Source organism: Dipodomys merriami, unplaced genomic scaffold (assembly GCF_024711535.1).
Source record: "Dipodomys merriami isolate MVZ:Mamm:240054 unplaced genomic scaffold, mDipMer1.0.p SCAF_44, whole genome shotgun sequence".
NCBI lineage: Eukaryota > Metazoa > Chordata > Mammalia > Rodentia > Heteromyidae > Dipodomys > Dipodomys merriami.
This window is the reverse complement of record NW_027206002.1, coordinates 2997092-3024878: the sequence shown is the minus strand read 5'-3', so window position 1 is coordinate 3024878 and position 27787 is coordinate 2997092. Positions and strand designations below refer to the sequence as shown.

The 27787-nt window shown below is 52.1% G+C and overlaps 2 protein-coding genes across 6 annotated transcripts; one reads left to right on the top strand and one right to left on the bottom strand.

Annotated features, from left to right (window-relative positions):
- The first annotated feature begins 695 nt into the window (after positions 1 to 695).
- Phykpl (5-phosphohydroxy-L-lysine phospho-lyase) lies at positions 696 to 21734 on the top strand. 4 transcript variants are annotated; one of them, XM_069993792.1, is made up of 13 exons: positions 696 to 790; positions 1387 to 1505; positions 2645 to 2804; positions 5308 to 5382; positions 6385 to 6472; positions 6549 to 6665; positions 7908 to 7990; positions 8270 to 8495; positions 15469 to 15623; positions 16178 to 16267; positions 16777 to 16907; positions 17424 to 17490; positions 21119 to 21734. In XM_069993792.1, exons 1-12 carry the CDS (start codon positions 732 to 734, stop codon positions 17471 to 17473), a joined length of 1353 nt encoding a protein of 450 aa, XP_069849893.1. In that variant the 5' UTR covers positions 696 to 731; the 3' UTR covers positions 17474 to 17490; positions 21119 to 21734. The 4 variants fall into 4 exon arrangements, with proteins under 4 accessions (XP_069849893.1, XP_069849894.1, XP_069849891.1 ...); XM_069993793.1 differs by lacking the exon at positions 21119 to 21734 and adding an exon at positions 18051 to 18159 and having other exon boundaries at positions 17424 to 17469; XM_069993791.1 differs by lacking the exon at positions 696 to 790 and adding an exon at positions 978 to 1053.
- Hnrnpab (heterogeneous nuclear ribonucleoprotein A/B) lies at positions 17835 to 23031 on the bottom strand. 2 transcript variants are annotated; one of them, XM_069993794.1, is made up of 8 exons: positions 22864 to 23031; positions 22530 to 22770; positions 21677 to 21845; positions 20963 to 21121; positions 20692 to 20823; positions 19460 to 19562; positions 18692 to 18844; positions 17835 to 18430 (listed from the first exon to the last, which is right to left on the bottom strand). In XM_069993794.1, the coding sequence occupies exons 2-8, from the start codon at positions 22745 to 22747 to the stop codon at positions 18360 to 18362; spliced, it is 1005 nt and encodes a 334-aa protein (XP_069849895.1). In that variant the 5' UTR covers positions 22748 to 22770; positions 22864 to 23031; the 3' UTR covers positions 17835 to 18359. The 2 variants fall into 2 exon arrangements, with proteins under 2 accessions (XP_069849895.1, XP_069849896.1); XM_069993795.1 differs by lacking the exon at positions 18692 to 18844 and having other exon boundaries at positions 22864 to 23026.
- Positions 23032 to 27787: the final 4756 nt, after the last annotated feature.

Here is a 27787-nt window from a genome sequence, read left to right as displayed (position 1 = left end):
GCTGCTCCTAATCTCAAAAATGTCCCCGTCAGAGGGGTGGTTCAGTTGCTCCTAATCTCAGAAATGTCCCCGTGAGGCCTTGTCTGACCAGAAAGTCAGGGCTGTTGTTGTCTGCCTGGAGGGGCAATTTAGGCTCTTATCTCTAGGTGTTTACCATTCTCCTAGGTTCCACCTCAGCCCAGAACAGTCCTTGTAACTCTCAGCTCCAGCGAAAAGGCTTGGGGTTGGTAAAGTGCCTGCAGGTGATCAAGATGCAGAGCCACGGCCCATACGAAAGCTTCTGGGTAACTTCTAGGCCCAGGTGAGGGAGGTGGAGACCTCTCCCCGTTAGAGAGACCCGCAGACATTGGAGGAAAGAGGACCCAGATGTTTCTGAGGCCAGGGCAAGGGGATGATCGGTAAGGGGTGGGGCTCCAACCCGGCTCTCCCCACCCCACGGGTGGCAGAAGAACCCCGGAGGAGCGGGGACCCGCCCAGGGATGCAGGCCCCAGGGTTTAAGGCGCATCTCCAGGGCGGGCCATAGCCGCGGGGTGGGCGTGGCCAAAGCCGCGGGGTGGGCGTGGACAAAGCCGCGGGGTGGGCGTGGTCAACGCCGCGGGGTGGGCGTGGCCAGGCGTGGCGTGGGCGGAGCCGGCGTGGGCAGGGATAAGATCCAGGCGCGCGCGCGCGCGCGCGCGCGGGGCGGGCTCTGGGATCTTCTTCGGCTCTGACTGACAGCCCGGGCGGCGCCATGGCCGCGGATCGGCGCGCCAAGACCGATACTCTGTCACTGCGACGGCGGCTCCTCAGGTACCGACCGCGGCGGGGGTGGCGCGTGGGGGCGCGGGAGGTGCACGCGCACACACGCAGCCACGCACGCACGAACACACACACGCGCGCGCGCGGAGGAGCCCGAGACGTCCCAGTCCCGCCTGGCTGGGCCCAGGCCGGGTGCGCCCGGGGCGCTCGATCCCGACTGCGGCCTCTGCACCCCCTTTTTCTGAAGGAATGATCTTTGCCCCCCGACCGCGCCCAGTGGCGGCCCTTCTGCGTGACCGGGGCCCGGCTGGAGGGTGGAAAGTTCAGACGAAGGGAGTGGGGGGCTGGAGGGGGGGGGTCCTAGGCCCCGAGGAGGGCCGCACGTAAGCCGGGCCCTGGGCCCGAGACGGGGGCTGGCGGGGGAACTTTTGGGGCTGGCTTCCCCGCGGGCCGGTGGGCCACGGCTGGGCCCCTGGGCTGCTGGCCAGCGTTGTTGAGGGCTTTTCCTGTGGCGTGGGGGAGGCTTGTACCCTCAAACTTTTGTCCTTTCTAGTGAAGTGGTGGGTGGATGCCACGCTTGGGGGGGGAAGTGGGGGGGGGTAGGGAGGCTTCACATATGGCTGACAGTTCCTTGCTTGTCTCCACAGCTCTTCCTGCAGACTCTTTTTCCCTGAGGATCCTGTTAAGATCGTCCGAGGCCAAGGACAGTACTTGTATGACGAACAAGGGGCAGAATACATCGATTGCATCAACAATGTGGCTCACGGTCAGTATCGTTCCTCGGGCTGGCAGATATGCCTCAGACAGAGGAGGCCTCATCTGTCAATTTGGCCCCCAAGGTGGTAGTAGAGAAGTATGGTGTTGAACAGAGATGTTATCCATGGGCAGAGGCCTAATCTGAAGTCTCCAAGCCATAACTGTGCTAAACCAGGCAAGAGGCAGACCTAGATGTGTGGATCCCATTCCTTTGGGGTCACTGGAGCACCAACATGCCCTGGCCCCTGGCAGACCTTCAGCTCTATTGACTATTTCAAGTGATGAAGGAAGTTGACATGAGAATTCAGTCCTTTGCAACTGCCAGAGTTGAAAGGGAGATGCTATTTAGCGGGCACATTGGAGGTGATTAAAGGGGAGGTTAAAAGCCAAGGCTCTAGGGCCAACCTCCCTGGGTTCCCATCCGTGCCCACCCCTGACTGATCTGGAACAAGCTACTTAATTCTCTACACCTGTTTGCTCATTTGCTCATAAACAGCGTGCGTCTAACTGCCCACCTTCAGGTGCAAAGAATTAAATGTGTTAATTAGTATAACAGTTTGAATGTGTCTGGCATTTGGTGAGTTCTCCACACGCATTGTCAGTTACCATTATCCTTGGTTTCTTGGATAATCAGGATTACCTCCAACCCCTACTGAATGGTGAAATCGAACCCACTGATGGTTATCACCTAGCCCTGCCTTGGTCAAGCAGAAGTGCTCCAGAAGGTTCCTTAAAGGCCTAGATTATTCTAGATAGGATTTCCGCTAGAGAAGTGGTTAAAGTGAAGGATAAAAGCCAGGGCTTGGTTTCTCACACCTATAATCCAAGCTACCTAAGAGTCTGAGATTCTGAGGATTGTAGTTCAAAGCCAGCCTGGGCAGGAAAGTCTTATCTCCAATTAACTACCAAAAAAAAAAAAAATGGTGGTTACCTCAAACCCAGAGAATCTTTTTGTTCCTCTGGAATCTCAGGAACTTTCTAGATCTTTTCTTTCCAGAACCATTGTTCTCCCCTCCCTCTGTCTTCAACTCTTCTCTTTCCACCTCTCCCTTCTGAATTGCATCTTCCCCTAGTGGGGTTTGCCTGTTGGGGCTGAGGGAGGCCTGCTGGGACTGGCTAAGTGGAGTTGGCCATGTGGCCCTTTTGCAGTCGGGCACTGCCACCCTGTTGTGGTTCAAGCCGCACATGACCAGAACCAGGTGCTCAACACCAACAGCCGCTTCCTGCATGACAACATCGTGGATTTTGCGCAGAGGCTGTCGGAGACGCTGCCAGAGAAGCTCTGTGTGTTTTATTTCCTGAATTCTGGGTAAGTGGACTGCTACCAGCCCCTAACGAGAGTGGGGCCTGGAGAAGAAGGTCACCCACATGGGCACAGCACAGGAAAACCAAACAAGCGCAGGCTTGGGGCAGAGGCTTGCATATATGCTGCATATGCTGATGCTTTTTCAGTCAAATCTAGTTTCCTTCTGTTATCGAAGAACACCAGCCGGGTGCTGGAGGCTCACGCCTATAATCCTAGCTACTCAGGAGGCTGAGACATGAAGATCATGATTCAAAGCCAGCCTGGGCAAGAAAGTATGTGAGACTCTTATCTCCAATTAACCACCAGAAAATTGGAAGTGGTGCTGTGGCTCACCATGGTAGAGCGCTAGCCTTGAGCTGAAGAGCTGAAGGACAGTGCCCAGGCCCAGAGTTCAAGCCCCACAACCGACTCCCCCCTAAAAAAAAACCACCACCATTGCGTCTCTTGCAGGATCATTGTAGAGGTTTCATGAGGTGATGTATTCCTTTAATTCTGCCTTCTGGATACAGCCTGAAGTTACTACTCTCAGGTTGCTCATTAAGAAACAGAAACATCAAGTGATTCCACAAAGAAGTATAACATTACCAAGAGTGGTAATTTTCTGGAGAAGATTATATATATAAAGAGGCCTGAAGCAGCAGAGGACCTGATCTGTCCTGGGAGATGGAAAGGAGGATATGGAACCGAGGCTTAGTTACTAGGAAGGAAGTAGGGGAAAGAAGGGCGCTTCTGCTCCATTGGAGGAGTTCTGCTCAGCGTTGGCCATCACACAGAAGCCTGTGCCAGGCACAGTGCTACAAAGGCAAGGTGTTTCTGCACGTTGGAGGAGCCAGAGGAGGAAAGAATGTGAGCTGACACTGGAGAGGGACCCAGACAGCTTTATCAAACATTCCAGGAAATGGTAGGTAGTGGCATGTGAATGACGCTAAGGCTCCGGGTCCACCATGCCATTATCTAATGCATCTAGCAGTTCCTTGAATGCTATCTTTTACTGTTAAGGAAGCATCAGTTCTTGGAAAGGTGCTGGCTAAGAGATACGGTGCCTGAACTGGAAGCTCCTGGGAAGAGCAGAAAGTCAGTGCTTCCCCAACAGAGGAGATAGGGTCATTCCTATTGGCTCTCTCCACAGGCTTGATCTGTGATTCCAGTGACTTCCCCACTAACACCCCTCTCCCCTGTACTGGGGTTTGAACTTGGGGTCCTTGAGTTCACTTGGCTTGCTTGCATGGCTGGCACTCAACTGCTTGAGCCATGACTCTAGCCTGGCTTTGTAGCACTAAGCCTGTGTACCAGCTGTTCTGTCTGGTGACTCCCAGAGATGAAATCTATCAGACTTTTCTGCCTGGGCTATCTTCAAACTGTTATCCTCCAGATCTCAGCTTCCAGAGGAGCTAGAATTATAGGCCTGAGCCACTGGCATCCTGCCACTGGTGGCTTTATATAAAGGTGGCCAAATCCAGTGGCGCCCCATTGCTCCTTCACCTGTCAGCACATGTGGCAGGCCTGCCATTCTTTCTGGTATGCTTTGCTTCCAGGATACCTGCTCACTTCAAGCTTTAGCCACTCTTCTGTCTGCTGGGCTGGTGCTAGGCCATTTTTCTCTAAGCCTTTCCCTTTGGGAGCTTATCCATTGCCTTGGAATTATCATCTATGTACTGGAAACTAGATTATTTTACTTTTTGTCGGCCGTGGGGCTTGAACTCTGGGCTTGGGCGCTGTCCCTCAGCTCTTCAGCTCAAGGTGAGCGCTCTACCGCTTGAGCTAGAGCGCCACTTCCGGTTTTCTGGTGGTTTATTGGAGACAAGAGTCTCACGGTCTTTGAACCATGATCCTCAGATCTCAGCCTCCTGAGTAGCTAGGATTGCAGGCGTGAAACACCAGCGCCCAGCTTCTGGATAATTTTTATCATGGGCCCAGGTCCTCAAGACTCTAGGTCCTGACTGCCCATTGACAAACAGCTCCAGCTTGGCATGTCTATACATAGTCACCTTCTGCTGAGACTGGAAGAATCTCAAGTTGAGGGCCATCTCTACTACATAGTGAGAACTTGCCTTTAAAAAAAAAATCTCAGCCAGGTGCCGGTGGCTCACACCTATAATACTAGCTACTCAGGAGGCTGAGATCTGAGGATCATGGTTCAAAGCCAGCCCGGGCAGGAAAGACCGTGAGACTCTTGTCTCCAATAAACCACCAGAAAACCGGAAGTGGCGCTGTAGCTCAAGCGGCAGAGCGCTCGCCTTGAGCTGAAGAGCTGAGGGACAGAGCCCAGACCCAGAGTTCAAGCCCAGAGTTCACATCTCAGCTTTTGTGCAAATCCCCTGGTCACATAGAAAGATAAACACTGTTTGGTGTTTCATGACTCAATAGAGTATAGTTTGGGTGGGATATGATGTTTTCCCAATGAACAGGCAGAGGCTGTCCTGAGAACGTTCTTGCTGGTGCAGAGGCTCCTCAAGCCTGGCAAAGCCCCCTGGGTGGCATTTCCTAATCACCTTTTCTGTTGTAGGTCAGAAGCCAATGACCTGGCCTTGCGACTGGCCCGCCAGTACACAGGACACCAGGATGTGGTGGTGTTAGACCAGTAAGTACAGCTCCCAGCTCTGCATTGCCTGGAGCGTGGGCCCGCAGACTTGCTGGCAATCCCAGAGGCTCTGGCCTTAGGTGCCTTAGGCCAGGAAGAGGAGCACCATGAGCCATTGGGAACAGCATGACACACGTGACCTGGCCCCAGACACCATCTCAGAGGCCATCTTCAGCCACTGTTCTGGGCAGGGAGCACTGTGTAATGACAGATGCTGCTCCCAAGTGTCAAGTGTATTACGTGCAAAGGCCCTGGGCCAGATTTAGAGCATACTAGTGCCTTGGAGATTCATTATACCCCCTGAAGGAGGCCTACTGCCTCCTGAGGCCGTCAACTCAGCAGGATGATTAGATGAAGCCAATGGGCCATCTTCATCCCTCCTCCCCCCCATCCCCAGTTGTGGGGATTGAACTCAGGACCTGGGTGCTGTCCCTGAGCTTTTTCGCTAAAGGCTAGTGCTCTACCGCTTTGAACCACAGCACCACTTTCGCTTTTTCTGGTTGTTAATTGGAGATAAAAATCTCTTACTTTCCTGCCCAGGCTGGCTTTGAACCATGATCCTCAGATCTCAGCCTCCTGAGTAGCTAGGGTCAGGCATGAGCCACCAGCACCCAGTTCAGTGGGCCATCATTTTTTTTTTTTTGGGGGGGGGGGTCAGTTGTGGAGCCTAAACTCTGGGTCTGGGCACTGTCTCTCAGCTCAAGGCTAGCGCTCTACCACTTGAGCCACAGTACCACTTCCGGCTTTGTACTGCATATGTGGTGCTGAGGAATGGAACCCAGGGCCTAATGCCTGCGAAGCAAGCACTCTACTACTGAGCCAACATCCCAGCTCCGTCAGTGGGCCATCTTGCAAGAAATCTAATATTCCAGGCCCAAAGCCTCACATAGCCCAACGGCTGACTCAGGGCCTGTGTTGTCTTCAGAGGTGGGTAGACAGTGCTCAGGACCATGACCAGGAGTACATGCCCGGTGGCCCTGAGCCTTGCCTTCCTCTCCACAGTGCTTATCATGGTCACTTGAGCTCCCTGATTGACATCAGCCCCTACAAGTTCCGAGACCTGGATGGCCAGAAGGAGTGGGTCCATGTGGTACGTACTGCCCACAGAAGCAACAGGTTGGTGCCGGCTCCCATGCAGGGATGACATGGTGGTGTCATTCTCTTAGGCACCTCTCCCAGACACCTACCGAGGCCCCTACCGAGAGGACCACCCCAACCCAGCAGAGGCCTATGCCACCGAGGTGAAGCGTGTGATCGCCCGTGCTCAGGAGAAGGGTCGGGAGGTAACCACACCCATATCTGGCCACACCAGTGAATGGCACTATATGGTGACAGATGCTGGGAACCCAGAGGAAGACCACAGGACGAGGCCTTGTCCTTTGGGCATCTAGTGGGGAAGGGAGGCTGCTTAGGTGCCCAGCAGTTTTGAGTACACTGGGAAGAGCATGGATGGAGGTGCAGCTAGTTATCAGCTGTTAAGGGCTCCAAATAGCACCAGGCTTGGTGAGGTAGGGACCTTGGAGGAGATGGCCAGCTGACCCCAGTAGTGAGTGGAGTTAGTGTAGGCAGGGTGGGCACAGGGGAGGATGGACCGCCTGAGCAGGGCAGACTGAGTGCAGGGCCAGGCTGAGCAGCTCAGGAAGCAGGTAAGACCTGAATGCACAGGCTTGGGGTGGGAGTGCAAGCAGACCTGGCCCTCCAAGCGGTGTGCAGGGCAGGGGTGAATGAGGCAGCCCAAGAGCAGGAATGCAGAGATCAGTGTGCTGCCTGGCTAAGGTAGACTATGGACAGGCAGAGGAGAGCAGTGCCCACCACCCTGACAGTAGAGGGGGCCATTGTACGTAGGGTGGGTGCTCTCTGGAGACCTTGCTACAGGAGTGGCAGGCCAGGTTAGAAGAACCAAATCAGGGAAGCCTGGCCTGTAGGTTCAGATGCTCACTAGCCACATCTGTGGGACCAATGAAGAATGGCGCCCTGCCGGGCCAAGGCAGGGCAACATTTCCCCAACCCCCCAGCCTATCCCATGGCCCCGACATAGGCTCAGGAGCAGATCCAGGGCAGAACACAGCCAGGCAATCACCCAGCAAGAGGGCCAGAGACTTGGGGATGAGGTTAAGAGAGGGACAGCGGTGTGAGGTTGAATGGCATCTGCTGAAGGCCACAGCAGAGGCAGGCAGGTCTGCAGCCAGGTGGAGAAGAAGCTATAGATTGAGAGATGTCACCGATGGGAGCCAGGCTGTGTGCTTGGCTGAGCAGATGAGGGATGGGATAGGTTGAGGATCTAGATGTTTCTGTCCCTGGCAAGAGGGGTGACAGACATGTCACCAAGGAGAGTTGGGGAAAGGAACAGGCCTGGAGGGGAGGGGCGTGCCAAGTTCAAAGGGATGTGGGTGACCAGAAGGTAAGGGTCACAATCCGTCAGGCCTGATGGGGGGCCCAAAGGAGGGGCCTCTGCTTAGGTAGCCGTGGGCACAGGCAGAACCCATGAGCTCCTGGTGGCACTCCTGACTCTGGTTTGTCCCCAGATTGCAGCCTTCTTCGCTGAGTCTCTGCCCAGTGTTGGTGGGCAGATCATCCCTCCTGCTGGCTACTTCCCCCGAGTGGCAGAGTGAGTTGGTGGCCTGGGTCTGCCCCAGGGAGGACAGGCTGTAATTGGGTTTCCCAAACTCTGTTCCAAATTCCAACCACAGTCTGGTCTGCTTGCCAGGACTCTTTGAAACAAAGCCTTTAAAATAATGTCTCCAAAAAGATCACCCATTTGTCTTTCCTCCTCCACCCCACTCCCACCCCCAGTATAACAGCTGGCAGGGCAAAGATTCAGAGCCCCAGAATCTCCCGTCCCCTGGTCGAACCCCTCTAGCCACAGTTCCCTGACCCTCCACCACAGGCACGTCCGCAGAGCCGGAGGGGTCTTCGTGGCAGACGAGATCCAGGTTGGCTTTGGCCGAGTGGGCAAGCACTTCTGGGCCTTCCAGCTGCAGGGGGAAGACTTTGTCCCTGACATTGTCACCATGGGCAAGTCCATTGGCAATGGCCACCCTCTTGCATGTGTGGCCACCACCCAAGCTGTGGCGAGGGCATTTGAAGCCACCGGCGTGGAATACTTCAACACGGTAAGTAGTGGCTCCAAGGCAAGAGAGGGCTGTGGCTCTGCTTAGGCGCCTGTGATCAGCTGCTCCTAAGTCAATGAAGGCCATGGGCCAGCTCGGTGCCCAGCAAAGGAAAGCCACAACCAGGTCAGTTTCTCTTTTACTGTTGCAAAACATTCTTAAAAATGATTGTCAGCCAAAAGCTGCCGCTAAGAGATTGTGTCTTATAAAATACTTAGAGAATGCAGAGCCCCTCTCCCTCCAGCAAGAAACTATGATGTGCCAGGCCCAATGGCAGGTACAGGGTTTCATTGCGCCAGTTCCACGCACATAAGTAATGTACTCCAATCAGTTCCCTCCCCATTGTTTCTTCTGTACGTACTCTGGAGATTTTGTGGGGGATTCAGCTAACATGATGTTCCTAAGGATCATCCACAGAGAGGTTTGACTACCTCACAGTGTGCACTGGGTTAGGATACCAGTGACTCCATTTCTGTTGAATGCCTTGAAGTGGTTGTTTTTCTGATTTGCTGCTGACAAGTTTTTCTGAGTCTGATCTGTATATGCAAGGTTTTTCTTCAGAGTAAAAAGGTTAGGAACTGACCCCTAGGGAATTGCTAGGATACATGGTGGGTATGTAGCCTCAATTTAAGATGTTTCTTCCCCACCCCCACCCCATTCCCCAAGCTATGGGGCCTGAACTCTGGGCCTGGGCGCTGTCCCTCAGCTGTTCAACTCAAGGCTAGCACTCTACCACTTGAGCCACAGCGCCACTTCTGGCTTTTTCTGCTTATGTGGTGCTAAGGAATCGAACCCAGGGCCACGTGCTTGCAAGGCAGGCACTCTACCATTGAGCCACCTTCCCAGCCCCTGTTCTGGTGCTTTTGATATGAGGTCTCACTATCTAGCTCAAGCTGGCCTCTAACTTGTGATCCTCCAAGTACTGAGATTGCAGGTTTAAAACCACCACAGTCAGATTAGGTAAAAATCTTACCTCCAAATAGTAGTAGCTCTCTCCTTACACTGGGTGAGACTTCCTATAGTAGCTAAACACAAGTAGAACACTGGGCTTGTTTGTCCATTTAGTGCAACGTTTGTGGCTGGGGGTATAGTTCAGTGGCAGAGCATGTGCTTGGTATGGACAAAGTTCTGTGTTCCACCTACCACCACAAAATAAACGTTCTATTGACAATCATTTCCAGTACTGATGTCTGACTTCAAGACCTTGCACTTGCTTGGCTTCCTTGTTAAGCGGTAGTCTACTGTTTGAGCCATGCCTCCAGCTTGGCTTTTTGCTATTTTGTGGTATTTATTTTTGATACCAGTACTAGGGCTTGAACTCAGGGCCTGGGCACTGGGCTTTTTCACTCACCACTTATGCCATATAGCTCCACTTCTTGTTTTTTGGTGGTTAATTGGAGATGAGTCTCATGGACTTTCCTACCCGAGCTGATTCTGAACTGGGATCCTCAAAGCTCAGTCTCCTGAGTTGTAGCTAGAAATTCTAGGCATGAGCCCCCAGCACCTGGCCTTGCTGGTTATTTTTGAGATGAAGTATTAACAGCCTTTTCTGCCTTGTCTGGGTTCAAACTGAGATCTTCTAGATCTCTATGAATTTCCTGCTACTAAATTTTAACTATGAAAAGGAATTCAGTATTACTTCACTCTTTTTTTTTTTTTTTTGGGGGGGGGGGTCCGGTCGTGGGGCCTGAACTCTGGGCTTGGGTGCTGTCCCTCAGCTCTTCAGCTCAAGGCTAGCGCTCTACCACTTGAGCCACAGCGCCACTTCCGGCTTTTTCTTCATTCTTTTTATGTATTGAATTTTTGCTCTTCTAATCTGTTAACAAGGAGTTTATGGGATTCTTGCCCACCCTCTTCCACAATGCTGTGGATCAAACCAGACTTTGCATACCCAGGACAAATCTGAGTGAGTTATTGTTATTTTACACAGTACTCTGCTTATATTTTACTTGTGTACTTGGCACCTGTTTTCAGAAGGAAAATGTAGCTAGAATTTTTCTTGTAACTTTAGGGTGTTTTTGTTATATATAATTTGTGTGTGCACCAGGACTTGGGCTTGAATAGGGGCCTGGCCACTGCTCCTTAGTTTTTGTTTTGTTTTGTTTTTTATTGTAAAGATACTATACAAAGGGTTAGTTACATGAGTGAGGTAATGAGTACACTTCCTCTTGAACATTGTTACCCCCTCCATTGTTTTCCCCCTACCATCCCCTCCCTCCCTACCTTCCCCGAGGTTCTTTTTTTTTTTTTATTGTGATTAAGTGATTACATAATTTCCGGAATTTCACAGTATTGTGGAATAATGATGCTCATTTAAAGTCACAAGTTCATTCTAACTTTCCTGGAGCAAATTGTCTATCACAGTCTGTAACATATAACGGTGTTCACATGTTATATACCATATATGTGATCAGCAGCATGGGGATATTTAGTAGTGGTTCAACCAGATGAGTGGGAGTTCTTTGTTTCTTAAGTCCTGTTAGTTTTGTCGTATCACCTAACATTTTGGATTTAGCATCCACTTATCAGGGAGACCATGTTGCTCCTTAGTTTTTTTATTCAAGGTTTGGCACTCTACCACTTGAGCCATTTCCAGCTTTTTGCTAGTTAATTTTTGTTTTGGGGGGTTTAGGGGGGGAGAGAGGGGGTCCAGTCATGGGGCCTGAACTCTGGGCCTGGGCGCTGTCCCTCAGCTCTTCAACTCAAGGCTAGCACTCTACCACTTGAGCCACAGCGCTACTTCCGGCTTTTTTCTTTTCGCTTATGTGGTGCTGAGGAATCGAACCCAGGGCCTCATGCATGCAAGACAAGCGCTCTACCACTGAGCCACCTTCCCAGTCCCAGCTAGTTAATTTTTGCTAGGTAAGAGTCTCAGACTCTTCTGCCTGGGCTGGCTTGAAATTTCAATCCTCAGATCTCAGCCTCCTGAGTCACTAGGATTACAGGGGTGAGCTACTACCACCACCTGTGTAATTTGAGTTTTGATATCTGGGTCCTACTGCCTTTATAAGTGGAGTTGGGAATATTCCCACCTTTCTTTTTATATAAAATTGAGATGATCTATTCTTTTGGTGGTACTAAGATTTGAAGTCAGGGCCTCATGCCTGCAAGCTAAGCATTCTGTCTCTTCAGCCATACCCCAGAGCCCATCTGTGGCTGAAGCTCAAATGCAGAGCCCTCTGAGCCTTGTGTTTTGTGGGAAGATATTTGGTTGCTGCTTCAATCTATGTGTTAGTTTGGGTCATTATAATAACCAAATACAAGGCAGCCCAAAAAACACTCCAATTTATTTCTCCTAATTCTGGAGGGTGGAAGTAGAAATGGCTGGGTTCTGGTTAAGGTTCTCTTCTAAGTTGCAGACAACTGACTGCCCACAATAGCCTCACTTGGTGGAGAGAACCTGAAAAGCCCTCAGCTCTCACCACTGGCCAATCTCTGCCAGCTTAGGTTAGCAGCTATCCAGCAAGTGTGACAATTCTTAAAAGACCTACAACCAGGGCTGGGAAGGTGGCTCAGTGGTAGAGTGCTTGCCTCACATGCTTGAGGCCCTGGGTTCAATTCCATAGCACCACATAGGCAAAAAAAAGCCAGAAGTGGTGCTGTGGCTCAAGTGGTAGGGCACTATCCTTGAGCTGAAGAGCTGAGGGACAGCGCCCAGGCCCAGTTCAGCCCCAATGACTAACCAAAAGACCTACAACCAGTCACATCCTGGCCGTTTGTGATCCCACCTCAGCCTATGCTTGTCAAGGCAGCCACTGGCAAGAGCAAAGGGCTTGTCAGGCATCTCCTTAGTTCACAAGCAATGGCACAGTGAGCTTCCACACCTATGAGTGGCCCTATAGGTTAGGAACAGAACAGAGCTCCTGGAAGATGCCTTGTTCCTCACACTGCTTATCCATTCACCACTTCTGCAAGTAACTTCAGTGCTAACCAAATGCCTGCCATAAATACTGGGCAGACCCAGAGAGCACACACAGCAGGTGAAATGGTGACCCGGGTCCTAGGTGTGAGTTTGGCAGGCATTTGAGTCTGCTGCCAGCCTTGGTCTCACTGCCTGAGTCTGAAAACGGTTATCATGACTTTTGCCAGTATTATCATTTTTTATGAAAAAAAATTTGGTGGGTTGGTCATGAGGCTTGAACTTGTCCTGGGCGCTGTCCCTCAGCTCTTCAGCTCAAGGCTAACACTCTGCCACTTGAGCCACAGCGCCACTTCCAGTTTTCAGGTGGTTTATTGGAGATAAGAATCTCATGGACTTTCCTGCCTGGGCTGGCTTTTGAACCATGATCCTCAGATCTCAGCCTCCTGAGTAGCTAGGATTACAGGCATGAGGCAGAGTCTGGCTTTTATGATTTTTAACGCCAACAGATCTGTTGCCATTGTGCCTTCAAATATTTTCAACTGCTCTGTCTTCCAGAGCAGTCTTCCACCTGTTTTTATTTTGGGGTCAGTCATGGGGTTTGAACTCTGGGCCTGGGCGCTGTCCCTCAGCTCTTCAGCTCAAGGCTAGCGCTCTACCACTTGAGCTAGTGCCACTTCCAGTTTTCTGGTGGTTTATTGGAGAGAAGTTTCACGGACTTACTGCCCAGGCTGCCTTTGAACCATGATCCTCAGATCTCAGCCTCCTGAGTAGCTAGGATTACAGGCATGAGCCACCAGCGCCCGGCTCATATATCTGTTTTTATTGATATTGTTTACCTTTGCCTGGGAGTTTTCTGCCCTGCTCTGTTACTCAGGTGTGTCTATTCTGTCTTTTCCCATCTGTTTCTACTAGCTTTCTGTGTTTCTGGCTTATATCACCAATATGGCCGCCTGTGGGACTGCTACCTTTCAGCTCCCAATAAAGCCAGCCACTTGTCTTCTTTCCCTCTCCCCCAGCCCCTCCCTCCCTCACCCCGGTCGTTGGGCTTGAATTCTGGGCCTGGACTAGCTTTAACACTTGAGCCACAGCGCCACTTCTGGCTTTTTCTGTTTATGTGGTGCTGAGGAATCAAACCCAGGATCTCATGCATGCGAGGCAAGCACTCTTCCACTGAGCTACCTTCCCAGCCTGCCTTCTCCTTATTAAATTCTGTGCTTCAAGTGCCTTGCCCTTGAGCCTATATATGGGTCACTATCTATGCTAGACAGATCCCACTGAACCAAGAAATGAGCTAAGGTCACGAGGATCAGGACTCTGGGTGCTTAAGAGTGTAGGGGCTGGTCCACAAAGGCAAAATTGTTCTGTTGTAACTTACCCTGACACCACTGGGCTGCTACCCACCTCTAGCCAGTCACCACTCTATGTTAAACCTGAGTTCCCCAGTTCTCTTCATCTGCTTCTGTGGTCCTCTGGGGTGACCGTGAGGGTGGGGGAGACATAGTGTTACTTAACCCCCCCTTAGATTGCTGGATGTGGTGGTTCACACTTGTACTCTCAGCTTCTTGGAAGAATGAGGCAGACTGAAAATTTCAAGGACAGGGCTAGAAATGTGACTCAATGCTTGTGTGAGTGGGAGGCTAATAAGTTCAATCCCCAGTACTGGGGGAGGCAGGGCTCAAATGTTAAATAGAATTGGGGACCTGTGCTAAGATGGACAGTAGCAAATGTGGATGTAGAACAGCTAGAATGTCAAATACTAGTGGGAATATGGGAATATAACACAATCACCACTTTAGAACAGTGTGTCTACAAAGTCAAACATGTATCACATAACCCAATAGTTCTGTTTCTAAGGTACTTTACCTGAGGATATGAGAATATAGGGTTTACAAATGGCTGTATATATTCATAGGTTTATTCACAGCAACCAAAAAAACAAACTCAAGGGTCCATTAACAGATGAATAAACAAAGGATGAGTGTTCACAATGGAATATTATACAACAGCGGACAAACTGAGTTTACAGTATGGATAAATTTCTCTAACCTGTTGCAGATGGGTTTTTACAAAAGGGCACCTATTCTACAGTTGGATTTCTATGGCCTCTATAGGAAAGGCAAAGCTGCAGTGAAAAAGCAAGCAGGTGGCTACCTGGGGCCAGTGAGGGTGAAAATACCTGGAAGCTTCACTGTGGAGGAAGTTGTGCAGATCTGTACATTTGCCATAACAGTAAACTTCATATTTTATTTTTTGCTGGTCCTGGGGCTTGAACTTGGGGTCTGGGCTCTGTCCCTGAGCCTCTGTGCACAAGGCTTGCAACTCTTACTACTTGAGCCACAGTGCCACCTCTAGCTAAACTTTAAATTTTGTGCCTGTTTGGTTTTGTGTTGTTTTGTTTTTGCTTGAACTCTGGGCCTGGGTGCTGTCCCTCAGCTCTTCAGCTCAAGGCTAGCTCTCTACCACTTGAGCCATAGCGCCACCACTGGTTTTCTGGTGGTTTATTGGAGATGAGTCTCATAGCCTTTCCTGCCCAGGCTGGCTTTGAACCATGATCCTCAGATCTCAGCCTCCTGAGTAGCTAGGATTACAGGTATGAGCCACTGTTTTTGTAATGCAGTTTGAAGAAAAAATTCCCATCTTGTTACTGACCCTCTGACATGTAAAACAAAGTACTCCAGATAACTCAGAGGGAGGAGCCACCCATGCTGAGTGTAGCCAGATGTCAGAAATACAGGGTTGGGGCAGTATCACTTACCAACTTTTAGAAACACCATGTTGACAGGCCAGTTGTGGCACCCAGGCACATAGCTTGTGGTTTGTATCCTTGTATCTTCCCTGAGTTTAACCAACAGCTGATTTGTACCACCACCAGTGATTTCTCTGGGGTGAGCTCTGGTGGTGTGGGCCTTTTGTTGGAAGTGAGGGGACCTGTCTTGTGCTCAGATACCACCTCTTCTCTAGTCTTCAACTTTCCTGCTGTACCCCTGGGTAGTCACCTAGGGCCTGGGAGGATGGATGGTCTCATGAGACTGGGGGACATTTGTGTGCCTGTTGCAGCCCTTGTGTGGTGACCCAGTGTGCTGAACATCTGACACACCTTATTTCCTGGCTCAGTTTGGTGGCAGCCCTGTATCTTGCGCTGTGGGCCTGGCAGTCCTTGATGTTGTGGAGCAGCAGCAGCTCCAGGCTCATGCCTCCTGCGTAGGCAGCTTCCTGATGGAGCTCCTCAGGCAGCAAAAAGCCAAGCATCCCATCATCGGGGACATTAGGTAAGGCTCTGGGGGCAGCAGCTAACCAATACCTGCCAGGACCCACTGCTTTTCTGTTTTACTGAGGTTTCAACTGTCAGGCTTGCTAGCCAGCCCTCCACCTCACTGTCCACTCTTTAGATAAGAGGAACTGAGAGGCTCTGCTGGCTCAGTCCTGTGATCCTTGCTACTCAAGAGACAAGAGATATGTTCAGTTTGAACCCAGCCCACACAGCGAAGTCCATGAGACTCTTCTAACTACCAAAAAAGCTGGAAGTGGAGCTGTTGGCCTTGATAGAAAAAATCCAGGGACAGTGTTCAGGCCCCAAGTTCAAGTCCAAGACTGGCAGCTTACACATAGTAGTCGGGTGTGACTCAACCTTAGCCAGCTGACCACCAGCCCCTCTCCTGTACCCACACCTGGGGACCCCTTAGGAACTGATTTCACCCCACTTTCAGGGAGCAGAAGCCAAGGTAGTTTCCAATGGGGGGGGGGGAGAAGGGGGGGCCTTGATGAAAGAGAACAAGGGTTGCAGTCCCTCCATTATTGGCCTGAGATGTCCTCTCTCCTCCAGAGGCACTGGGCTCTTCGTGGGTGTAGATCTGGTCAGAGATGAAGCCACAAGAACACCAGCAACTGAAGAGGCTGAATACCTGGTATCCAGGTATTTTCTTAAAACACTATGGGTTCCCAGCCTGGGGCAGCGAGTAGAACAGCATGCCTCTGGCACCTTGGGCCTGAGGTTGAGGCAGCTGATGTGTGTGTGCCCAGTGAGTGGCAACCCTAACCCAGGGCAACTCCCTCTGCTGAGAACCCCAAACAGTCCAGCTCTCAGGTGCAGTCCTAGTGTAGTTTCATAGACAAAGTTGGAAATGTAAGTGGCTCTCCCGGAGGCACACTTGGGACAGTGGCCACAAGATGAAGGCTCTATTCTTCGCTCCCTGCCCTCAGACTTACACACAGAAAAACTGATGTCCTGCTAAAATTGTGAAGCATGCATGCATGGTTTAGTACTAATGCCCAAGCCTTCCTCATCTTCAGTGGTGTGATAGCCCTGTCAGCCCACAGCACCTTCTCCCAGTGAACTCTGGGATCCTGAATGGTCAGGTGGTACAAAGCTAGATCCCAGGCACTGACCACCACCAGGCTGATTGTGGTACTCTGTCCTTACAGACTGAAGGAGAACTACATCTTGCTGAGCACTGACGGTCCCGGGAGGAATGTCCTAAAGTTTAAGCCCCCCATGTGCTTTAGTCTGGACAACGCACTTCAAGTGGTGACAAAGATGGATGCCATTCTGACAAGTGAGCTTGGAGCCTGAATGGCTATGTACATAGCATCTAGAACCCAACCTGGGGCCAGAAAGCTGCATCCCCAGCATTGCTCCAGAGGAGCCAGGGTGTCCTCTGGATAGTAGAAAAATTCAAGACCAAAGCTAATCTGGTCTTTGGGAGACAAGGTTCCCTAGAAGAAAAGTGGAAGCTCGGGTGCTCCAAACACCCTCAGATACTGAGATGCTCCCCGCATTGCTAATATCTGGGAAGGACAGCCCCTGGTTTCTACCTAACTAGACATGGCTATGGACTGCGCTGGTAACGAGCAGTCATTCCCTCATGGTGGAAGCAGAGCAAGCAGCACTCCTCGTCTCCACACTGCCTCATTGGTAACCAAAGCCCCGGGGTTTGGTCATATTTGCCTGGGACAGTGAAGGCTGACCTGCCATAGGACCTTGGGGTTTTTATAGGGTCCCAAAGTGCAAACTGCTGTTCTAGCCAGGACAGTGAAGGCTAAAAAAGGTGACCCAGGGTCTTGTCTTTCAGATATGGAAGAGAAAGTGAGAAGTTGTAAGACCCTGAGGCTTCAGCCCTAAGCCAGCTCATTCTCCAGGTGAGTGCCCTTGCTCCTATGGTTTCTCACCATCTGTAGCTACTTACTGGGCACCAGCGGCTCATGCCTGTAATCCTAGCATCTCAAAGCTGACCTAGTAACCACAAGAAAACCACAAGTGGCGCTGCGGTAGAGCACTAGCCTAGCGCAAAGAAGCTCAGACAGTGCTGGCACAAAGAAAAAGCTATCCACTCACCTTCAACACTTTAGTTACTGGCATAGTAAAGGTGTAGAATACGTATGCCTATCAGGTGCCACCAGATCTGGAACAACTGTTGGACCAGCTCTGAGTGTCTTGTCCCATAGTGTCTGCAACAGCATTTCCCACACTCACCCAGGCTTAGTAAGGGTTTTTAAATTTTATTTCAAAAGCTTGGATAGCTTCAATATCCAGGTCGTGGCAAAATCAGGACACGTGTAAAATACCTTACAATACATTAGATTCCCAAAAGGTACCAAAAAGTACAGTAAAATTAACACTTCCATTACAGGAAATGTATGACACAAATAATATAAAATTAAAAGGTGACACTGGTTTCCTAAAATGCAGTTTACTCTTTACAACCAGGGTCCGCAGGTCCAGGCTGCAAAGCAGCCAAAGGAAGCAGACCCTCCAATCTGGTTCTGGGTAACCTGGTAATAAAAGCCCCTAATGCCGCTCTGGCCTGAGACATCACACGCTGCCTAAAACAACTAGAGCTCTGGAAATAGTAAACAGGAGAGTTGATTTCCAAGGGGGGAATTTTAAATAAGATGCACATGGGACAGGCCATAGAAAGTTTGCCAAGTTAAATTTGGTACATAATTGTGTTCACTCCATATCCAAACAAAGCGTGTGCGGGCGTCAGTTGGCCGCTCCTGCTGTTGCCTCAGTATGGCTTGTAGTTATTCTGATGGCCACCACGTCGCTGGCTCTTCCCGTAATTTGTACTACCCTGACCTAGGGATAAGAACAACGTAGCAGCGACTACTTACTGAGCATTTACCCTGTGCCAGGTGCTTGACAGGCTTCCTCACAGGATCCTCAAAAACCCTGTACAGTAGGGCTCACTGGTCCCAGAGCTAGAGCTCCATCCAGGAACTCCAGTGCCTGACTGAGCCAGGCCTGTCTGATTCCAAAGCCCCTGCTGCCAGCGGCCCCTGCACTGTCTGACCTGCCTCCCCTAGGGGATAGTTAATGGGGCATCCCTCTCCTACTTACTGTAGTCGTAGCCGGGGCCGTAGCCGTAATAGCCATAGGGCGAGTAGTCGTAGCCGCCATAGCTGGGCCCGTAGCTACCAGCGTAGCCTTGCTGGTAGCCGTAGCCCTGGTTCCAGTAGTTGCCGTAGCCCTGATTCCAACTCTGACTCTGACCTGTGGGGGGAGCAGGGCACAGGGGCCCATGGACCATTTAGCACACGCAGGAGCTAGGATGGAGGAAATCCTGCCCTTTGGGTGGCGAGGTTCTATGGCAACTCAGGCACAAGCCAAGGGGCTACTGTTCTGATGTAGAGGGCCGGCCCTGGGCCCAGCCCTTTACCTACCTGAGACCCAATCTGGAGGCCAGAGTGCTAGCTTTACTTGGAGTACAGGTGGCTTACTCAATCACCCCACCCTTCCTGGCAGCTTGGCCTTGAAAAAGATGCAGTTCAGGCTTTGGAGTCAGAGGGGCCTGGGATGGAAGGAGGTAAGCGCCTGGCACAGCTCTACCTTTCTGCCCACGGATGTACCAAGACTCAGAGGACAGCCACAGAGCCAAGCACAACCCACCATGCCCCCCCCCCACCTTCACGCCAGTGCAATGCAGATGCTCCCTCTGCCCTGGGGCCCCAAGCCACAGGAGTGAAAAGAACTAAGCTCTTCATTCCAAGGAGCCACAACAGCACAAGCACATAGTCCCCACCCAAAAACTGTTCCCACTTCACACGCTGCCTGCCCACCCTGCCAGAGGCAGCACGCAGGACCTGTCTTCATCCACATCCCACTTACCTCCGCCACTGCCTCGGTTCCCTCTGTTTCGGTTCCCACGGCCCCCAGAGCCATACTGCTGCTGCTGATACACCTCTTTGGGCTGAGCCACCTTGATTTCACACTAAAAGCCAAGAGGACAGGAAGTCAAAGCCTGGGAGACAAATCCCAGTGGCAAGGAGCAGGGCAAGAGGGTCAGAAGACTTCCTAGATAGTGTCTTGGGTACCTAAAAGCTTACTCTTTTTTTCTTTTACAGAAGATACTCATCCCACTCGAATATTCTATTGAGATTATGACCTCCACCATACAGATAAAACCTGAGGCTCAGGGTAGGGCCAGGGTGACTGCCTGCCCACAACTTGGGGAGGGGTCCTGATACACACTGGACTCTATTTACAAGCCTGCTCCCCCCACGTGACTTTTTCCATCCTATACAAAATACGGAATATACAGCCAATTCCATACATTTATTCCCAAACCCAGCAGCAGTTCCACTGCTTTAAAAGATTAATCCAGATTTTCTTTGTTTTCTGGATAGGGGAGGTTCAGACTTAAACTTTGTGTTTAACAGACTGAGGCTGTTGAACACCATCCAGGTGCGATCTATCTCACCCTGCCTGCCACACCTTCACGCTCCTAACTGCCAAGCTATGTAGGCGCATACAACATAACATGAGGGAGGGGCTGGGAAGGTGGCTCAGTGGGAGAGCGCTTGCCTTGCATGCTCGAGGCCCTGGGTTCGATTCCTCAGCACCACATAAGCAAAAAGAAAAAAGCCGGAAGTGGCACTGTGGCTCAAGTGGTAGAGCGCTAGCCTTGAGCTGAAGAGCTGAGGGACAGTGCCCAAGCCCAGAGTTCAGGCCCCACGACCGGACCCAAAAAAAAAAAAAAAAAAGAGGGAAAAAGAAAACAAAATTAGCCATGGATTTAAGTTGGCCAGGACCACAGTTCTGCCTGGGGCGGACTGGCCAAAGGGACAGACAGAGGAAAGAGGGAGAAAACTCTGGAGTAGGAAAAACTTCACCAGGAGGAGACGAACTGTGCAAACTCTACAATCTTCTGAAACTTGAACATCCTGGACTCACTCCCCTCACTTAAAGCTACTGACCATGCTCCAACCACTCTGTCAACTCTTTGTCCTGCCCCAACCACGGAAGCAGACACAGAAGAGATATGGTATGGCTAATTCAGCAAGCCCTTGACCCATACCTGCAAAGGCTGGCTCTCCAGCAGCAGGTCTGAGACACCTTACCTTGCTTCCACTGATAGTATGGAACTTTTTCTCCAGAACCTTTTTCACAGGGTCTTCCTCTTTGAAAGTGATAAAAACAAAACCTCTTCTTTTGTTCAACTTGGGATCCATTGGGAGTTCAACAGCCTCAATCTGTTAAAGACAAAGTTTTAAGTCCAAACCTCCCCTACGCACAAAACAGTCTACAAAGAAATTGAGTGGTCAGGCTACCTGAGCCAGGAAAACAAGTGCCTCAGGACGGCAGCAAGCTACTCCTCCTCTAGAGACTCACCTTTCCAAACTCGCCAAAGTATTCCCTGATTTTTTCCTCTGTAGCTTCAGGATTCAGACCCCCTACAAAGATTTTCTTCACAGGGTCTTTCTTCATAGCCATAGCTTTCTTAGGGTCAATGACTCGGCCATCCAACCTGTGCTCCTTCTGGTCTAGGACCTGTTCAAACACAGCAACATAACCTTGGAGGACCTTCTCTCAGTCCCACGACTCCAGCACTCAAGTACACAAAATGTACTCATCCTCCTTCAAGCTATGTGCCTGCTTGGACTCCTCAACCCTGTTTTCTCCAGACCTGCACAGCTGCTTCACCTAAACACCTATAAATCAGTCCTGATTCCTAAAGCCTCTGCCTGTGCTGCCTAACAGCTTAGGGCTCATGTCCTTCCAACAAAGCAGCAGTGATTAAGAGTAAAGGAATCTACACAATCTACCTCTGCCTCTTAATTTTCTCCAAGCTTCAAGATTTTTTTCCTCCTATAAAATGGGGTTCAACATTTATTCTCATTGATACTAGACTCTCCTCATAGGTAAAGTGTAGCAACATACTCAGGCAGAGCAATATAGTGCAGTAAACAATTGTGAACAATCCTGTGCCACTCCAGCACCTATACCTGCTTTTATTACCCCCTCAGAAGCAATGTCCCTAGCCTTTCTACTTGCCCTTAAACCACCACTGCAGAGCAGACTTGTGGTATACAGTACAGAGCTTACCTTCTCCACACTGGCAGCATCTTTGAAGAGAATAAACCCAAACCCTCTTGACCGTCCAGTGTTCGGATCCATTTTTATTGTACAGTCAACGACTTCTCCAAACTTAGTAAAATAGTCCTTTAAATCTTTTTTGCTGGTATCCCAGCTCAAACCACCAACGAACATTTTTCTGCAATGGGTAGGGCGAGACACATGACAACAGGTCTTAAAAGAGCTGAGACTGGCCCTGTGGACAAAGTCTGCACCCACCTTTGGGTGCTTGAGCCTCTCTGCAGCCCTCCAATCTCAACTGAACTTGGCCTCTTAACAAAGCCCAGCGACACACACACACAGCCGCAGGCCGAGGGAAGGCAATCGACACACCTGGTCGGGCGTCTGCGCCCTGACCGCTGCACAACTAGAAACCCATGTGTCTTTACACGCACGCCAACTTTTAAGCGCCACCTCCCTTACCCAACTCCAGGCTGCCCGGGGCCGGGACGCAAGGGGTTCAGCCGTGGCCCCACCCCCTGGCAGGAGGAGGAGGAGGAAGGCCGAGCCCTGCGCGCGCCAACTCCGCCCCCGCAGCCCCAGCGCAGCCCTCGCCCCGACCGAGGCCCCGGTTCCTGCGCTTCCTTCCCCTCTTCCGGGCCTCGCGGTCCCCGGGCAGCGCGCGAAGGGACTCCGGGGCGGCGCCAGAGTCCGGCGGCAAACTCCCGGCAAACTCGGGCGGGCGGGCCCCGCCGCCTCTGCCGCCGCCCGGCGCGCCGGGAGCCGATCCCCGGGCCGCCGCCCCTCCCCCCGCCGCGTGGCGCCAACAAAAGGCGGCCCCGGAACAAAGGCGGCGCCCGGGCCCCGCCGCGGCCGCACCTACCCCGCGTCCTCTTCGTTCTTGCTGGCGTTGATCTGGTCGCCCTCGGCCCCGTTCTGATTCCCGCTCGGGGCCGCCGCGGCCCCACCTCCGGACCCCGCGGCCGCCGCTTCGGGGCCGGCCCCCCCGGAGGACGGGGACTCGCCTTCAGGGGCGGCCTCGTGCCCGTTCTCGGTGGCGGCCGTCGTCTCCATGGGCTGCTCCTCTCCTGCTTCCGACATGGCGGACCAGGCCGCGGCGGCTCCTGCAAACGAGCGGGGGGCCCAACTGCGCGTCAGGCCAAGGCCGGCGGCCCGCCCGGACTCCCGCCCGCAGGCCCGCAGGCCCGGCCGCTCACCTCGCCGCGATGACGCCGGGGGCCGCTCGTCCCCACCCGCCGGGGAAGGTGCCCGGGCTCGGCCCCGCTCAAGCTCGCGCTACCCCGGCTTCGCCTCCGCCCGCCGACGGAGCCGTCCCCACCGCGCTTCCTCCTCAGCTGCCGCCAAAACACCCTCACCCCCACCCGGCCCCGCGCGGTGCCGCCGCCTGACAATGCCGACTCGTGGCGCTCTTTATAATGCCGGAGCCGCAGCCACCTCACAACAAGCCGTGTGTGCATTGGCTGGCGCTCGCCCGTCGCTCAACCTCATTCTGGCTGCCCATTGGCCCAGGCGGCGCGCGCGTCCCGGATTCGGGGCGGGCTTTGTCATCATTTTAGAACGCGCGCCAGTCTGGGCTTGGCGGCCGGTTCCGGTCGCCGGGTCCCGCCGCGGAGCCTGCGGGAGGGCCGGCCAGCCGCCCGCCAGCTCTGCGCCTCTATCCGGCACCGGGGTACCTGCTCAACTTGATTTTTTTTATTATTTCCCTCCAAGTTCACTTATGTGTTGCTCACATTTATCTTCTAAGAGAAACAATCAGGGAAAGAAGGAAAAGAAAAGTACACCCTGAGATTTGGAGCGGTGACAAACTAGGGGCCTTTTTCTAATATTAAAAGAGAAAAGAAAATGCAAGCCAGGAACTGGTGGATCACGCCTGCCATCCTACCTACTCAGGAGGGCGAGATCTGTGGATCAAGGTTTGAAGCCAACAGCAAAGGGTGAGACTCCAGTTAACCACCAAAAAGCCAGAAGTGGAACTGTGGCTCAAGTGGTACAGCACCTTGAGCAGAAGGGCTAAGGAACAACGCCCAGGCCCTGCGTTCAAGCTTCAGTACTGGTGTAAGCCTGTGTGCACAATCCTTTATGTCTTTTGACTACAAACTTTAAAGGCCTGGGTATTTTATAAGGACGAATGGCAGACCCCAAACCAATCAGGATTATAACTTCTGAAGCCTGGAGATTACTAAATGGCAACACAACACCAATAACTGAGTTTTCACACTGAAGCCAGGCCAGATGTGAGGGACTGAGAAATATTTTTCTCATCTGGTCTCCACCCTGTAAAAGATGGCACCATCACCAGTGTAGAAATGAATGAAGTGGATCCCAGAATAGCCCGTGGCTATGAACAAACTCACTCCATCCAGAGGGCTTTTCCTAAGGATGAAAAATGACAACTGAACATAACTTGTGGAGGGGGGGAGGAGAGAGACACTTTTCTAGAGAAAAGTCTGAAAGTTTGGCTATATTGCACTGCAAGCCTGCCCACACATAATCACCCCCTCACTACCACCACCAGCACCCAGAACGGGCAAGTGCACTCCAGTTCACCACCCCCCAAAAAAGGTCCACTTACGCTCTTTACTTTGGAATTCGTGTACTCCATACAACCTTGGTAAGGCAATAAAGCTTGATGGTAAGACTTTGTGTTAGTTTCACCAGTGCCATGACCAAAAGACCTAACACTAACAGGAACAATTTAGGAAAGATTTATTCTAAGCTGGGCACGTCTCCAGCCTGTAACCCTAGATACTCAAGAGGCTGAGCTCTGAGGATCACAATCCATCTCCAATGAACCACCAAAAAGCCAGAAGTGGAGCTATGGCTCAAATGGTTGAGTACTCACCTTGAATAAAGAAAACTAAGGAACAGTTTTAGTGGTAGAGTGCTTGGGTAGCATGCATGAAGCCCTAAGTTCGATTCCTCAGTCCCACATAAGCAGAAAAAAGCCAGAAGGTGGCGCTGTGGCTCAAGTGGTAAAGGGCTAGCCTTGAGCAAAGAGAGGCTCAGGGACAGCATCAAGCCCCAGGACTGGCAAAAAAACAAAACAAAACAAAACAAAACAAAAGGGAGGAGGACAGTGCCTAAGCCCTAAGCTGGAGCCCCAGTACAAGGAAGACATTGCACCAGTTAGCTGTAAATAGCTTGTGTCTAACTTGACCTGCTCCCAGCCCACATCACCTGATCATTTGATAAGGCCACTCAGGCTTGGCTGAGTCTTTTATTTGCTAGAGTTCCTCAGTTCCAGCCTGCATCCAGGCCTTTGTACTCGACCCAAAATTTCACTTGCCAAACCAGGCACCAGTGGTTCACACCTGTAATCCCAGCTATTCAGGAAACTGAAATCTGAGGGTTGAAGTTCAAACCCAGTCCAAGCCAAAAAAAAAAAAAAAAAAAGTCTGTGTGAGAGTGAGATTCTTATCTCCAATTAAACAAACAAACAAAAATCAGAAGTGGTAGAGTTTTAAAAAGAGGAAGAGGAGGAGGAAGAGGAGAAAAAATAAAGGCGGGGATAACAAACACAGGGGAAACTGCCACATGTCCGTGGGACAGAGCCTGGAGCTTGTGTCTACAGCCAAGGAACAGCAGCAGCTACGTGTGGAAAGGAAGTTGATCTGGGATGTCTGGCCTTCAGAACCATCCCAGCCTAGCATTCGGTTGCTGTTGGCCACTCTGCTTTAGTGAGCTTTGTTCTCAGCAATCAGGCTTCTCCCGGCTCCTGGAATCCCTGAGCAAGCCCCAAAGGGCCTTGTTCTGAGCCTGGACTGCACAAGATCAGAATCCACCAGAGCCTGAGGCGATCCTGCGCCACGTCCACCTCCTCCGTGTGGACGCCCCCAATGGATACTAAAATAAGTGGGCATGGTGGTAATTCAAGCTAATCAGGAAACTGAGGCGGGAGGATCACTTGAACCCAGGAGTTGGAGGCTAGTCTAGGTAATGCAAGAAGGAAGAGGGAGGAGGCGAAGGGAGAAAAGAGGAAGAAGAGGAGTGGGGAGGGGGAGGAGGAAGGGGAAGAAGGGAGGGGGAGGAGGAAACAACCCTTCAGTCTTCAGGCCACTGGAGCTGAAGTCTGTGTGTGTGGCTGGGACTGCGGGCGTGTGTGCCTGGGATACAGCATTCCAGGTGAGGGGTTAGGCACTGGGGAGGGGGCAGATGGGCGGACCCTCTACTGCAGATGGGCAGTGAAGTTGGGAAGGGCCTGGCTGGCGCTGACAGGAGTCTCCTGCAGAGATCAGCCTCGGAGACTCTAGTGTTTAATGCATCTGCACTGCCACTGAGCAGAGACCCGGGAAGACTCACTTTCAGCCTGACCTTCGCATTCTGCAATAATTCAATTATTTACTCAACTCTTGGGGGCTTCCACTAACATCCACATGGCCCCTTGGCCACCAGGACGGATTCAGTAACTGTCCCTGACCATCTCTCCCGAATTGTCTCCAAGACGTTTATCTCCAAAACTGAGCACGCGGGCCAGGTGCACTGACGCACGCCTGTAGTCTCCACTACTCAGGAGACTGAGAGGGGAAGATCATTTAAGCCCCGAAGGCAAAGTACAGCCTGGGGAGCAGCAGCGATCTCCTGTCTCCAGCCATGAAGAGGGCTTCAGCAGAATCAGAAGAGGCCTTTGGGCAGATGAACAGCGCCGGTGGCTGCTCAGGCCACAGATGTGGCCCTCCTCCATGTGCCCCCAGTCCCCCCCCCTCCCATCCTCTGGCAGAAGGGAAAAGAGCAGCAGGGGCTGGTGTGGGAGGTTAAGGACTCACCGGTGTCATCTCCACGCACATCCCAGGAGCCCAGCGTCTGTCCCCAGACCTGACTCCCCTGCTGTACCGGGGAGCACAGAGACACGGGGAACGAGGGCCCAAGTCAGGACCCCAGAGGAGGCGAGGCCCGGACTGGACAAGCCAAGTCCAAGTAGAGCAGCAGCGAGTGAGCAGAGACTACAGACTGGGGCGCGCAGCCCAGAAACCAGAGCAACAGGAGGTCGGGGAGGGAAGGGGGGATCCTGTAGCTCTGTGCGTGCAAACTGAACTGGCCACAGCCCAGCTCTTCCCAGCCTGCAGAGTGCACTGGGTCGGTGGGGGGGGAGGGCTGAGAAGAAGGGGGGGCATCAAGGACAGCGATGGGGCCTCGGGTCAGCAGGGGGGCTAGGCAGGCACCGGCTCTTGTTTCTGGGACTTGGGGTTAAAGGACACCCGCACATTCTGCTCGGGACCTGGTCAACCCGCTTGCAGGAGGCCGCAGGTCAGGCTTAGAATGGAAGGTAAATGGGGGACGCCAAGCCCTGATGCGTGTGTTTGGGGGGAGACAACCCCTCAGGGCAGGGTCCTGCCCCCTCCCACTCACCTCCCAGAAACCTCAGCCTTCTGGCTACTCTACCTCAAACCCATTCCTGGGCCCAGCCTCCCCTTCCCCACCCCAGCTCCCTTAGTGAGAAACCCCCCCCTCCCCCCGCTCCCACCATGGCCCCACCGACCAACGGCCTCCCCCACAAATGACGGCATGGCATATTACTACGGCCCTCCAGTCTCATGTTAGAGCATTCCTGAACACAGACGACATGATTCAAAGCCACAAGGACAAACAGACACACCTTCAGTTACGTGACCCAGGACATTTGAGTACCACAGCAAGACCTTGTCTAGAAATAATAATGTCTAATAGCTACATTAAAAAAAAAAACCTGTTAAGAACCAGTGTGGATGGGGCTGGGAAGGTGGCTCAGTGGTAGAGTGCTTGCCTTGCATGCATTAGGCCCTGGGTTCGATTCCTCAGCACCACATAAGCAGAAAAAAAAAGCCAGAAGTGGCGCTGTGGCTCAAGTGGTAGAGCACTAGCTTTGAGCTGAAGAGCTGAGGGACAGCGCCCAGGCCCAGAGTTCAGGCCCACGACCAAATCCAAAAAAAGAACCAGTGTGGTGGCGCACACCTGCAATCCCAGCAGCCCTGCTCAAGGCAAGAGGATCCTGGAGTTCAGAGTCCGCGTGGGCTACACTAATGGGCCCTCCCTCTGAGTTGTTTTGTTGTTAGTTTTTGTTGCTGCTGGTGGTGTTTGTGGGGCTTGAACTCTGGGCCTGGGCGCCATCCTGAACTCCAGCTCAAGGCCAGCACTCTACCATTT

Coding starts and splice junctions, on each gene's coding strand:
- Hnrnpab (XM_069993794.1), bottom strand. CDS start 22,747: ATGTCGGAAGCAGGAGAGGAGCAGCCCATGGAGACGACGGCCGCCACC. Junction 21,846..22,529: donor AAGAACGAAGAGGACGCGGG/GTAGGTGCGGCC, acceptor TACCCATTGCAG/AAAAATGTTCGTTGGTGGTT. Junction 18,845..19,459: donor GAACCGAGGCAGTGGCGGAG/GTAAGTGGGATG, acceptor CTCCCCCCACAG/GTCAGAGTCAGAGTTGGAAT.
- Phykpl (XM_069993793.1), top strand. CDS start 732: ATGGCCGCGGATCGGCGCGCCAAGACCGATACTCTGTCACTGCGACGG. Junction 6,473..6,548: donor AGAAGGAGTGGGTCCATGTG/GTACGTACTGCC, acceptor TCATTCTCTTAG/GCACCTCTCCCAGACACCTA. Junction 16,268..16,776: donor GCTGAATACCTGGTATCCAG/GTATTTTCTTAA, acceptor CTGTCCTTACAG/ACTGAAGGAGAACTACATCT.